This window comes from Moschus berezovskii, chromosome 17, assembly GCF_049115385.1.
Source record: "Moschus berezovskii isolate FMDL1 chromosome 17, NW_MosBer_1.0, whole genome shotgun sequence".
NCBI classification, from domain to species: Eukaryota; Metazoa; Chordata; class Mammalia; order Artiodactyla; family Moschidae; genus Moschus; species Moschus berezovskii.
In genome coordinates, this window is record NC_142476.1 from 25,879,368 (window position 1) to 25,893,651 (window position 14,284).

The 14,284-nt window shown below is 38.4% G+C and overlaps 1 protein-coding gene across 7 annotated transcripts in view; it reads right to left on the bottom strand.

Moving 5' to 3' along the window:
- Nucleotides 1–14,284, bottom strand: part of SWT1 (SWT1 RNA endoribonuclease homolog) — a 108,493-nt gene that overhangs the window by 43,170 nt on the left and 51,039 nt on the right. For all 7 annotated transcript variants that reach the window (XR_008685040.2, XM_055419102.2, XM_055419098.2 and 4 more), the window contains one exon: nt 4,591–4,722. Coding sequence is in view for 6 of the 7 variants with exons in the window: in XM_055419102.2 (XP_055275077.2) it covers nt 4,591–4,722 (132 nt within the window). In the remaining variant the exon portion in view is untranslated. The remainder of the gene's footprint in view (nt 1–4,590; nt 4,723–14,284) is intronic.

The window sequence follows — 14,284 nt, forward strand, 5'->3', positions numbered from 1 at the left end:
AAAAATCTAAGTTTAAGAGATAAAAATTAATTAAACTTTGGATACCCCGTCACAGAAAAAAATTCCCTCCTCTGCAGAAAGTGCCAAGTTATTTATAACTCTCTCCCGTAAGATTCCAAACAGGAGACTGAGAAAACATTGATTATTTCAACCACTTTATCCATGGATACATGAGCTAGAAATCCAAAGTTCATGAAACTGACACAGAAATACAGAATTTTACATATTAAACCAAGTAATAAAATGAATATACACACTTGAGCATGATCTAGTTATAGTTTTGAATTCAAATGCTACAGTTGGTTTTTTTTTTCTTTTTAATAAATTCAACCTTATTTTATAAATAAGGTGGATTATATGATTAAAAATCCAGGCAGATTACAATTTCCTAGCCTCACTCTCCCCCTGTCCTCTCCTCAGCTTCTAAACTAGGCAGATCACCACCTACTTCACAAACACAAAAACACACATTCATTGTTGCTTTGAGTATTATCTTTCAGGTTGAAGCTGCACACATTTACAGTATGCCTCAGATTTGCATTACATGACTGGTTTAACTTTGTAGAGGTGTCGATTTAAGCACAGGATATGTAATGTTTTTTGCTTAATGTATAAGTAGAAGTTTTCTTAGTTCTAGCATTTGCCATACGACTCTAATTAATTTTTCACTCCAAGTGAAGCTTTATAATTTTCATATCCTAAGCAAAAGGTTTTTGTTATCTTGAGAATGACTTGACCAATCTAGACATAAATTCACTAAAGTATAAAATGAGACTAGATAGTACTGACCTAAAAAATAAATCTTACAACACTTTTGTCTACATGGAAAGAATATTGACTGGTTCACTAGTGTTTATATAAGAAAATATTAACAAAAGTGCTCAAATTAACCCTATATACATATAAAAGGAAAGATAAGAAGCAATTTCTAAACCAAATAAGTTAGTTAAGTTCACTCTCCTACCCAAGAAAAAAGTGTGCAGAAAGTGCAGAAATCAGCAATATTCCCATTCCTTCAACTTTTACCAAATCAGGTAATCTGTACCCAACTATATATCTGTGTGGACAACTGCTAACACCAATATTTTCAATCTTAACTCACCATAATGATGCTTAGAATTCTATCAAAATTAAAATATACAGTTAAACATTTCAAATTAAACATCTCAGCTTTAAAGAGAAAATAAAGACTAACACTTATAAATATGTTACAGTTTAAAAAGATTTTCACATACATCATATGAAGAAGGCATGAGTTATTCTAAGAAAAGAAACAGTAGCTTATCTAGGGTAGATGACATCAGTGAAGGCAGCTACAAACTCAGTTCAACAATACATTTTCACTCACTTCTTTAACTGAAGGACTTGATTAACAGCTTATTTATTACCAGTTCCTAAAATAACACCATAAACGATCTGTTCTAATAAGAGATGTGGGTTCAATCTCTGGGTCAAGAAGATCCCCTGGAGTAGAAAATGGCAACCCAGTCCAGTACTCTTGCCTGGAGAATCCCATGGACAGAGAAGACTGGCAGGCTATAGTCTATACAGGGTTGCAAAGAGTTGGACACAACTGAAGTGACTTAGCATTGCACAATAAAAAGAAACAGAGCTGACATATATTCCTTGAGCATATATCTCAAAAAAAGAAACTATTTCATTTTAGCAAGCATCCAAAATGCTAACAAATTTGCAGTCATTATAAATTTGAGTGTATTTTTCAATGTTCACACTGAACTTACTTTAAAAGATTTTTAAGACCACATAACACTTGACAAAACAATATAATTATTAACTTTTAATAGATTTTGACTCAAATGTCCATTGTCTGAACAGTTAAAAAAAACCATGCAATTTCAGTAGTTTCTGTTGATTAATGAATGCTTAAATAGGCAAACTTCTAATTCATAATGCCCTCTACTGGTAGCTCAAGAAGTTCTGGTATACTTACTACAGGAGATTGGATTAATTTTTTTAAATGTGTTCCTGTACCAATTGCGTATAAATCTCTTGGAAAGTTTGTTAAAAATACAACTTTTCTTCTCTACAAAATATCTACAGATATTGAAGTGATTTCAGTAAGTCTGAGATAGGATCTAGAACTCTGCATTAATAAGCAGAGAATCATTGACTTGATTAGTTATACCAATACCCAATTTTTGAAGCACTGTAACTTAATGAAAAGTTCTAGGAAGGCATTACTATGCCTCTTATAGACAGACTGAGGCTCAAAACAATTTACCAGTCACATGCTGAAAACCAGCAGAGCAACTAAGACTTCCTTATTCCTGGAGGTATGTACACTTAGAGGAAAGAGTAGTAAAACTCAACCAGCTTTAAAATTCTAGAGTTTACTTCTTTAGATACGGTTTTTGAAAGCAGTACACGCTACACCTTCTCAAACATGACTCCACATGAGAATCACCATGGGAGTGAATAAAAATGCTTACACCCAGGTCCCACTCCCAGTGATTCAGATGGAAAGTAGATACGGTTTTTGAAAGCAGTACACATTGCTGCTGCTGCTAAGTCACTTCAGTCGTGTCCGACTCTGTGCGACCCCACAGACAGAAGCCCACCAGACTCCCCCATCCCTGGGATTCTCCAGGCAAGAACACTGGAGTGGGTTGCCATTTCCTTCTCCAATGTGTGAAAGTGAAAAGTGAAAGTGAAGTCACTCAGTCGTGTCCGACCCTTAGCGACCCCATGGACTGCAGCCTACCAGGCTCCTCCATCCATGGGATTTTCTAGGCAAGAGTACTGGAGTGGTTTGCCATTGCCTTCTCCAAGCAGTACACTCTACACCTGCTCAAACATGACCCCACATGAGAATCACCATGGGAGTGAACAAAAATGCTTACACCCAGGTCCCACTCCCAGCGATTCAGATGGAATAGGTTTAGGGTTAGAGCACCTATGCCAAGCATAGGTGGTGCTCAACAAACATTTGTTGAGTAATTGAATTCAGATTAATCTCTCTACTTTCTATAGAAAAGGTAGTGTGTCAAGCATGGTTTTTATCCAGTGTAGCACGTGCAACATCTTTTACACAGCTAAAATCAGAACCGAGTATTTCTTCTTCATAGAGTTACTTTTATGTAATATTGCCTTAAATTAAAAAAAAAAAAACACCTATGTGCACTTAGAGATGATATTTAACTTTGGATCTGTCCCCTCTTCAGTCGTTAGTAACTTAAGAGTAGCAAAAAGCTTTGGTAACCTTTCATTCTAAGAACTATATTAGCCAAGTGATCCAAAAAGAGGTACAAATACTTGGCACATTAATGAGATATTGTTTCCAAAAACTCTTAAAGAGAAATAAGCAAAATAAAAAATTTATATTGTTTTAAAAATCCAAGTTTTTAAAACTTTGACTTGTTAAAATCACATCAGCTTTTGGTTTTGTTTAATTGGTAAAGAACAGCATTCTTCTGAGAGCAAGCTGTATGTCTAACTCAGATCAAGCAATTTTGGCATATAAAAAAAATATCTGCAAGTATTCTCCTTTAATACCACAAAAGAAAACATCTGACTTCACACTACAAAGATGGCATGGTCAATTCTATACCATTACAGAACTATGTTTTCTATATACTTCATAAATATTTAATAATCACATACGAATTAAATCTCAAAGCACCGAAAGACTAAATTGCTCCTTAAACTTCTTCAGTTTGCAGTATTGTGAGACTGTATTGGATGAAATCAACCATATTAACAAATATTAGCATGTTTTTTCTTTTAAAGGGCAGTGATAATTACCTTAACATACACTACTTTTTATTCTGGAGGAGGAAATGGCAAACCACGCCAGTATTCTTTGCCTGGAAAATTCCACAGAGGAGCCTGGTGGGCTACAGTACAAGGGGTTGCAAAGAGTCACCACAATTGAGTGACTGAGCACTCACGCACATTCAACACATAATTACTGAGTGCCCATTAAGTACTGGTGAAGACTCTTAAAAGTCCCTTGAACTGCAAGGAGATCCAACCAGTTCATCCTAAAGGAAATCAGTCCTGAATATTCATTGGAAGGACTGATGCTGAAGCTGAAACTTCAATACTTTGGCCACCTGATGCAAAGAACTGACTTATTAGAAAAGACCCTGATCCTGGGGAAGATCGAAGGCAGGAGGAGAAGGGGATGACAGAGGATGAGGTGGTTGGATGGCATCACTGACTTGATGGACATGAGTTTCAGCAAGCTCCGGGAATTGGTGATAGACAGGAAAGCCTGGTAAGCAGAAGTCCATGGGGTCACAAAGATTCAGACAAGACTGAGAAACTGAACTGAACATTATGTGTCAGGCACTGTTCTTGGAGCTACAGTTATGCAGTATAGAAAAGTTTCTTATGAAGCCTACAATCTAGCCAATTTTTTTCTAGAAAGGAAAAAAGCAGATACATTTTTGTGGTCCAGATGATCAACTGAAGTAGGCATTCTTTGCAAAAGAGGGAGAAGAGTTCAATCTAAAAGTTACTAGTTTACGAAACTTGCTGGAAGATTCCCAGCAACTCTGAAAAAGCCAATAAGCCTAAAAGAAAGAGTAAAGTAAGAAATAAATGAAATTAAAATTAAGTAGTATTTACCTCTGAATTCCTTCCAGAATATCTTTAACAGCTGCCATTAACTTTTGAAGATATACAAATGCTTCTTCAAATGATGCTATTTTTGAAGACGTCAGAGTTGAATTTGAATCCAACCTTTGAAACACATCCATGCTAAAATAGAAAAAAAATGCTCATAGGTACACACGCATATTTACTGTAATTCAAATATTTCAACTTCTAATGTATAAAATAATGTTTATAACTTATAGCTCATAATGCTGATCTGTTTAAATGAGAAATAAAATAAATGTCCAGACATCCAATCATGCAAAGAATAGGGATCAACAATTATATAGGTCTAATAGAAAGTTATACTGTAAAAACTGTGTGAATAATGTTTCACTCTAAGAGACCATAAGAGATAGAAGGGAAGTAATGCAATCAATCCATATTCAAGTCAGTACGTAAGTAATGACCATACTCCCATATACAAGGATGAAGAAAAAAAATCACACATCAAATTTAGAGGTTGCTGAAATTGGATGTTAGAAATGTTCATACGCTTTGTTCTGATAATTCCAATTTTCGAAACAGACACAATTAATAACCACCTCAATGTCCAACAATATTTTTAAAAAGAGTTAAGTAGTAAATTAGCTACCTGATGAAATACCAAATAACTGTTAAGATGATGCTTATGCCATCTATGAAACAGAAAAATTAAAGTAAACAAAATGTACTCATATAACATAAAAACAGCCATATAAAAACTCAAAACATACGCTGTATGGGTTGAACACTGCCCCCCTCAAATTAATTTCACCCACAACCTCAGAATGTGACCCTATTTAAAACGGAATTTTTACATATGTAAGTTAAGTTAAAATGAGGTCATACTGGATTGGGGTAGACACTACCCTATGTGAAGACAAAGGTAGAGACTGGACTGGAGTGATATATCTACAAATACTGCTGGCAGCTACTGGCAGCTGGAGACAGTCATGGAATAGATTCTCCTTCAGAACCTCCTAAAAGAACAAACTCTGCAGACACCTGGATTTCAGACTTTCTAGTCTTCAGACTGTGACCGAATAAATTTCCGTCATTTTATTTTTCAATATTTTTATTGAAGTATAGTTAATTTAGAATGTTGTGTGCATTTCTGCTGTACAGCAAAGTGACCCAGTTATACATATATATGTATACTCTTTTTTAATATTCTTTTCCACTATGGTTTATCATAAGATACTAAATAATACTTTACTGTGCTATACAGTAGGACCACGTTGTTTATCCTTTCCCTATATAAACGTTTGCAGCCCTTATATAAAAGTTTGCAGCTGCTGATCCCAGCCTCTTAATGTTGTGCATAAGTGCTCTAGGACTTCCCAGGTGGCTCAGTGGTAAAGAATCCGCCTGCCAAGCAGGAGACAAGGGTTTGATCCCTGAGTCAGGAAGATCCCCTGGAGGAGGAAATGGCAACCCACTCCAATATTCCTGCCTGGGAAATCCCATGGACAGAAGAGCCTGGAGGGCTACAGTGCAAATGGCTGCAAAGAGTCGGACAAGACTCAGCGACCAGTGCTCAGAGCAGTTTCACATGAAAAACAGTGCATGGTCCACCAGAGTGTCCAATAAACATCTCTATGTGAAAGGTTCAAATGTGAGTACGTTGACAAGTTCTACAGTGGCTCTGGTACACAATCAGGCACAGGAAACAATGAAGTAGGCTTTAAAACCTATACAATGATAAAGTAATTATAAGCATTTTTCACTTACTGAAGGACTATAAAGCGTATTATCCATAAATTAACAAGAGCTTTGTAACATCCAACACAAACGCATGTATATTATAGGTCACTTCTAAAGCACATAAAGTATTCAAATGTTTTCTAAATAAAAGAAAAATTCAGTTCAGTTCAGTCACTCAGTCGTGTCCGACTCTTTGCGACCCCATGAATCACAGCACACCAGGCCTCCCTGTCTATCACCAACTCCTGGAGTTCACTCAAACTCATGTTCATCGAGTCGGTGATGCCATCCAGCCATCTCATTCTCTGTCGTCCCCTTCTCCGCCCGCCCCCAATCCCTCCCAGCATCAGAGTCTTTTCCAGTGAGTCAACTCGTCGCATGAGGTGGCCAAAGTATTGCAGTTTCAGCTTTAGCATCCGCCCTTCCAATGAACACCCAGGACTGATCTCCTTTAGAATGGACTGGTTGGACCTCCTTGTACAAGGGACTCTCAAGAGTCTTCTCCAGCACCACAGTTCAAAAGCATCAATTCTTCGGCGATCAGCTTTCTTCTCAGTCCAACTCTCACATCCATACATGACCACGAGAAAAACCATAGCCTTGACTAGACGGACCTTGGTCGGCAAAGTAATGTCTCTGCTTTTTAATATACTATCTAGGTTGGTCATAACTTTCCTTCCAAGGAGTAAGCGTCTTTTAATTTCATGGCTGCAATCATCATCCACAGTGATTTTGGAGCCCCCCAAAATAAAGTCTGACACTGTTTTCATCTATTTCCCATGAAGTGATGGGACCAGATGCCATGATCTTTGTTTTCTGAATGTTGAGCTTCAAGCCAACCTTTTCACTCTCCTCTTTCACTTTCATCAAGAGGCTTTTTAGTTCCTCTTCACTCTCTGCCATAAGGGTGATGTCATGTGCATATCTGAGGTTACTGATATTTCTCCTGGCAATCTTGACTCCAGCTTATGCTTCTTCTAGCCCAGCAAATATCTTAAATATTGTTTTTTTACATTTTTTTATTTTTTACTTTATAATATTGTATTGGTTTTGCCATACATTGACATGAATCCGCCACAGGTGTACATGTGTTCCCCATCCCATCCCTCTGGGTCATCCCAGTGCACCAGCCCCGAGCACCCTGTATCATGCATCAAACCTGGACTGGCAATCTGTTTCATATAATATACATGTTTCACTGCCATTCTCCCAAATCATCCCATCCTCGTCCTCTCCCACAGAGTCCAAAAGACTGTTCTATACATCTGTGTCTCTTTTGCTGTCTTGCATACAGGCTTATCATTACCATCTTTCTAAATTCCATACATATGCATTAATATGCTGTATGGGTGTTTTTCTTTCTGACTTACTTCCCTCCATATAATAGACTCCAGTTTCATCCACCTCATTAGAATTGACTCAAATGTATTCTTTTTAATGGCTGAGTAATAATCCATTGTGTATATGTACCACAGCTTTCTTATCCATTCGTCTGCAGATGGACATCTAGGTTGCTTCCATGTCCTGGCTATTATAAACAGTGCTGCGATGAACACTGGAGTACCTGCGTCTCTTTCAATTCTGGTTTCCTCGGTGTGTATGCCCAGCAGTGAGATTGCTGGGTCATATGGCAGTTGTATTTCCAGGTTTTTAAGGAATCTCCACACTGTTCTCCATAGTGGCTGTTCTAGTTTGCATTCCACCAACAGTGTAAGAGGGTTCCCTTTTCTCCACACCCTCTCCAGCATTTATTGCTTGTAGACTTTTGGATAGCAGTCATTCTGACTGGCGTGAAATGGTACCTCATTGTGGTTTTGATTTGCATTTCTCTGATAATGAGTGATGTTGAGCATCTTTTCAGGTGTTAAATTGTTAGCCATCTGTATGTCTTCTTTGGAGAAATGTCTGCTTAGTTTTTTGGCCCACTTTTTGATTAGGTCTTTTATTTTTTTGGAATTGAGCTACAGGAGTTGCTTGTATATTTTTGAGATTAATCTCTTTGTCAGTTGCTCCATTTGCTATTATTTCCTCCCATTCTGAAGGCTGTCTTTTCACCTTGCTTATTAGTTTCCTTTGTTGTGCAGAAGCTTTAAATTTTAATTAGGTCCCATTTGTTTATTTTTGCTTTTATTTCCAATATTCTGGGAGGTGGGTCATGGAGGATCCTGCTGTGATTTCTGTTGGAGAGTGTTCTGCCTATGTTCTCCTCTAGGAGTTTTGTAGTTTCTGGTCTTACATTTAGATCTTTAATCCATTTTGAGTTTATTTTTGTGTATGGTGTTAGAAAGTGTTCTAGTTTCATTCTTTTGCAAGTGGTCGACCAGTTTTCTCAGCACCACTTGTTAAAGAGATTGTTTTTTCTCCATTGTATATTTTTGCCTACTTTGTCAAAGATAAGGTGTCCATAGGTGCATGGATTTATCGCTGGGCTTTCTATTTTGTTCCATTGATCTATATTTCTGTCTTTGTGCCAGTACCATACTGTCTTGATGACTGTGGCTTTGTAGTAGAGCCTGAAGTCAGGCAGGTTGATCCCTCCAGTTCCATTCTTCTTTCTCAAGATTGCTTTGGTTATTTAAGGCTTTTTGTATTCCATATAAATTGTGAAATTATTGGTTCTAGATCTGTGAAAATTACCGTTGGTAGCTTGATAGCGATTGCATTGAATCTATAGATTGCTTTGGGTAGTATACTCATTTTCACTATACTGATTCTTCCAATCCATGAACATGGTATATTTCTCCATCTATTAGTGTCCTCTCTGATTTCTTTCACCAGTGTTTTATAGTTTTCTATATATAGGTCTTTTGTTTCTTTAGGTAGATATATTCCTAAGTATTTTATTCTTTTCATTGCAATGGATAATGGAATTGTTTCCTTAATTTTCTATTTTCTCATTATTAGTGTATAGGAATGCAAGGGATTTCTGTGTGTTGATTTTATATCCTGCAACTTTACTATATCCACTGATTGGCTCTAGTAATTTTCTGGTGGAGTCTTTAGGGTTTTCTGTGTAGAGGATCATGTCATCTGCAAACAGTGAGAGTTTTACTTCTTCTTTTCTAATTTGAATTCCTTTTATTTATTTTTTTGCTCTGATTGCTGTGGCCAAAACTTCCAAAACTATGTTGAATAGCAGTGGTGAGAGTGGGCACCCTTGTCTTGTTCCTGATTTTAGGGGAAATGCTTTCAATTTTTCATCACTGAGGATAATGTTTGCTCTGGTTTTGTCATATATAGCTTTTATTATGTTGATGTATGTTCCTTCTATTCTTGCTTTCTGGAGGGTTTTTATCATAAATGCATGTTGAATTTTGTCAAAGGTTTTCTCTGCATCTATTGAGATAATCATATGGTTTTCATTTTTCAATTTGTTAATGTGGTGTATTACATTGATTGATTTGCGGATATTGAAGAATCCTAGCATCCCTGGGATAAAGCCCACTTGGTCATGATGTATGATCTTTTTAATGTGTTGTTGGATTCTGAATGCTAGAATTTTGTTAAGGATTTTTTGCATCTATGTTCATCAGTGATACTGGCCTGTAGTTTTCTTTTTATGTGGCATCTTTGTCAGGTTTTGGTATTAGGGTGATGGTGGCCTCATAGAATGAGTTGGAAGTTTACCTTCCTCTGCAATTTTCTGGAAGAGTTTGAGTAGGATAGGTGTTAGCTCGTCTCTAAATTTTTGGTAGAATTCATCTGTGAAGCCGTCTGGTCCTGGGCTTTTGTTTGCTGGAAGATTTCTGATTACAGTATCAATTTCTGTGCTTGTGATGGGTCTGAAAAGATTCTCTATTTCTTCCTGGTTCAGTTTTGGAAAGTTGTACTTTTCTAAGAATTTGTCCATTTCTTCCAAGTTATCCATTTTATTGGCATATAGTTGCTGATAGTAGTCTTTTATGATCCTTTGTATTTCTGTGTTGTCTATTGTGATCTCTCCATTTTCATTTCTAATTTTATTGATTTGATTTCTCCCCTTTGTTTCTTGATGAGTCTGGCTAATGGTCTGTCAATTTTATTTATCTTCTCAAAGAACCAGGTTTTGGCTTTGTTGATTTTTGCTATGGTCTCTTTTGTTTCTTTTGCATTTATTTCTGCCCTAATTTTTAAGATTTCTTTCCTTCTACTAACCCTGGGGTTCTTCATTTCTTCCTTTTCTAGTTGCTTTAGGTATAAAGTTAGGTTATTTAGTTGACTTTTTTCTTGTTTCTTGAGGTATGCCTGTACTGTTATGAACCTTCCCCTTAGTACTGCTTTTACAGTGTCCCATAGGTTTTGGGTTGTTGAGTTTTCATTTTTATTCATTTCTATGCATATTTTGATTCCTTTTTTGATTTCTTCTGTGATTTGTTGGTTATTCAGCAGCGTGTTGTTCAGCCTCCATATGTTGGGATTTTTAATAGTTTTTCTCCTGTAATTGAGATCTAATCTTACTGCATTGTGGTCAGAAAAGATGCTTGGAATGATTTCAATTTTTTTGAATTTACCAAGGCTTGACTTATGGCCCAGGATGTAATTTATCCTGGAGAAGGATCCGTGTGTGCTTGAGAAAAAGGTGAAATTCATTGTTTTGGGATGAAATCTCCTATGATATCAATTAAGTCTAACTGGTCTATAGTATCATTCAAAGTTTGTGTTTCCTTGTTAATTTTCTGTTCAGTTTCTGATCTATCCATAGGTGTGAGTGGGGTATTAAAGTCTTTCACTATTATTGTGTTATTGTTGATTTCCCCTTTCATACTTGTTAGCATTTGTCTTATATATTGTGGTGCTCCTATGTTGGGTGCATATATAATTGTTATATCTTCTTCTTGGATTGATCCTTTGATCATTATGTAGTGCTTTTCTTTGTCTCTTTTCACAGCCTTTGTTTTAAAGTCTATTTTATCTGATATGAGTATTGCTACTCCTGCTTTCTTTTGGTCTCTATTTGTGTGGAATATCTTTTTCCAGCCCTTCACTTTCAGTCTGTATGTGTCCCTTGTTTCGAGGTGAGTCTCTTGTAGACAACATATATAGGGGTCTTGTTTTTGTACCCATTCAGCCAGCCTTTGTCTTTTGGTTGGGGCATTCAACCCATTTACATTTTAAGGTAATTATTGATAAGTATGATCCCATTGCCATTTACTTTATTGTTTTGGATTCGAGCTTATACACCCTTTCTGTGTTTCCTGTCTAGAGAAGATCCTTTAGCATTTGTTGGAGAGCTGGTTTGGTGATGGTGAATTCTCTCAGCTTTTGCTTGTCTGTAAAGCTTTTGGGCCTGGTGTGCTGTGATTCACAAAGGGGTCGCAAAGAGTCAGATACGACTGAGCGACTGAACTGAACTGAATGCTTTTAATTTCTCCTTCATATTTGAATGAGATCCTTGCTGGGTAGGGTAATCTGGGCTGTAGGTTATTTTCTTTCATCATTTTAAGTACATCCTGCCATTCCCTCCTGGCCTGAAGAGTTTCTTATTGAAAGATCAGTTGTTATCCTTATGGGAATCCCCTTGGTGTTATTTGTTGTTTTTCCCTTGCTGCTTTTAATATTTGTTCTTTGTATTTTATCTTTGTTAATTTGACTAATATGTGTCCTGGGGTGTTTTGCCTTGGGTTTATCCTGTTTGGGACTTTCTGGGTTTCTTGGGCTTGGGTGATTATTTCCTTCCCCATTTTACAGAAGTTTTCAACTATTATCTCAAGTATTTTCTCATGGTCTTTCTTTTTGTCTTCTTCTGGGACTCCTATGATTCGAATGTTGGGGCGTTTAACATTGTCCCAGAGGTCTCTGAGACTGTCCTCATTTCTTTTAATTCATTTTTCTTTTCTCCTCTCTGTTTCATTTATTTCTACCATTCTGTCTTCTATCCTACTTGTCCTATCTTCTGCCTCTTATTCTACTGTTGGTTCCCTCCAGAGTGTTTTGGATATCATTTATTGCATTATTCATTATATATTGACTCTTTTTTATTTCTTCTAGGCCGTTGTTAAACCTTTCCTGCATCTTCTCAATCCTTGTCTCTAAGCTATTTATCTGTAACTCCATTTTGTTTTCAAGATTTTGGGTCATTTTCACTATCATTATTCAGAATTCTTTATCAGATAGGTTCCCTATCTCTTCCTCTTTTGTTTGGTTTGGTAGCCATTTATCCTGCTCCTTTACTTGCTGGGTATTTCTCTGCCTTTTCATCTTGTTTATATTGCTGTGTTTGGGGTGGCCTTTCCCGTATTCTGGCAGTTTGTGGAGTTTTTATCGTGGAGTTTCCTCGCTGTGGGTGGTGCTGGATGGGTGGCTTGTCAAGGTTTCCTGGTTAGGGAAGCTTGTGTCAGTGTTCTGGTGGGTGGAACTGGATTTCTTTTCTCTGAAGTGCAATGAAGTGTCCAGTAATGAGTTATGAGATGTCAGTGGGTTTGGAGTGACTTTGGGCAGCCTGTATATTGAAGCTCAGGGCTATGTTCCTGTGTTGCTGGAGAATTTGCATGGTATGTCTTGCTCTGGAACTTGTTGGCCTTTGGGTGGTGCTTGGTTTCAGTGTAGGTATGGAGGCATTTGATGAGTTCCTATCAATTAATGTTCCCTGGAGTCAGGAGTTCTCTGCTGTTCTCAGGATTTGGACTTAAGCCTCCTGCCTCTGGTTTTCAGTCTTATTCTTGCAGTAGCCTCAAGACTTCTCCACCTGTCACTTCCAAGGTGGTTCCCCCTGTTTTAGCTTCTTCTGTTTGCTGGTCTCTTCAGTGTTTAATTTCCACCCTGACACTAGGGGGCGGTGGTGGACACTTTTAAAGGCTCACTTGTTCAGTCGTGCTGTGGGGATGGAGGAACGCTGCAAACAAATAACCCTGGCGTCTGTGGGGAGTGCTCGCAGTGTCTCAGCCACACTGGGTTTGCCCCCACTCACGGCGTGTGTGCTGTCCCAGTCTACACTGCACAGGCTCTAGGTTGCTCTGCTGGGAACTGTCTGAGGTGGGCCCTGGGTTGCATGTACTTTCCAGGTTAAAGCCATTCAGGTTCAGGTACTCGGGTACTCGACAAAGGCGCAGATTTGGTTGGGCCTGCGTTTTGTGCCCTTCCCTGGTCGGAGCAGCTCAGGTAACCAGGTGTTTGGCAAGCATGGTTGCTGCAACATATCACCTCCCAGGTCCCTGCTGCTCGGTTCTCTGGGTGTACAACCGGAGCACTTTCTCAAGCAGATGTCAACTGGCCAGAATCCCAAGAAGTCTTGGTTAGCAATGAAGCCTGCTTGCAATTCGGTAGATAATGCCTCTCTGGGGCTGTGATTGCCCCCTTCCGGCTCTGGAAGCCCTCCCCTGCCTGTCTTGGTGGGGGATGGGGGATGAGCTATCCACAGCCGGGAGCTCTATACAGTCCTTTGCTCTGTGAGCAGGTCTGGCGGTGTCTTAGGTTAGGGATTTTCACCTTTCATGGGGTAGCTATCCCACAGTCTGCTTTGCTATCTCCAGTTAGTTTTAGATTGCCCTCGGTGCATTCAGGCCTGGTCCTTACTCTAAGCAATGCAGCCCGCGCCTCCCTGCCCAGCCCCCGCTTGTTAGTGGGGGATGCGGGCATCTGCACTGCTTCTCCACTGGGAGTTACTGTTGGGCACATAATCTGTGGGCTTTGATTCTTTATTTATTTTTCCTCCCAGTTATGTCGCCCTCTGAGGTTCCAAGGCTCGTCACAGACTCACCAGTTGAGTATCCTGGTGTTTGGAAACTTGTGTCTTTTTTAAGCCTCCTTTCCCAGGACAGATCTCCGTCCCTACCTCTTTTGTCTCTCTTTTTATCTTTCATATTATTTCCTACCTTCTTTCGAAGACAATGGGCTGCTTTTTGGGTGCCTGATGTCCTCTGCCAGCATTCAGAAGTTGTTTTGTGGAATTTACTCAGCGTTCAAATGTTCTTTTGATGAATTTGTGGGGGAGAAAGTAGTCTCCCTGTCCTATTCCTCCGCCATCTTCCCTCCAGGTTGAAAGTTGCTTAGTCTTGTCTGACTC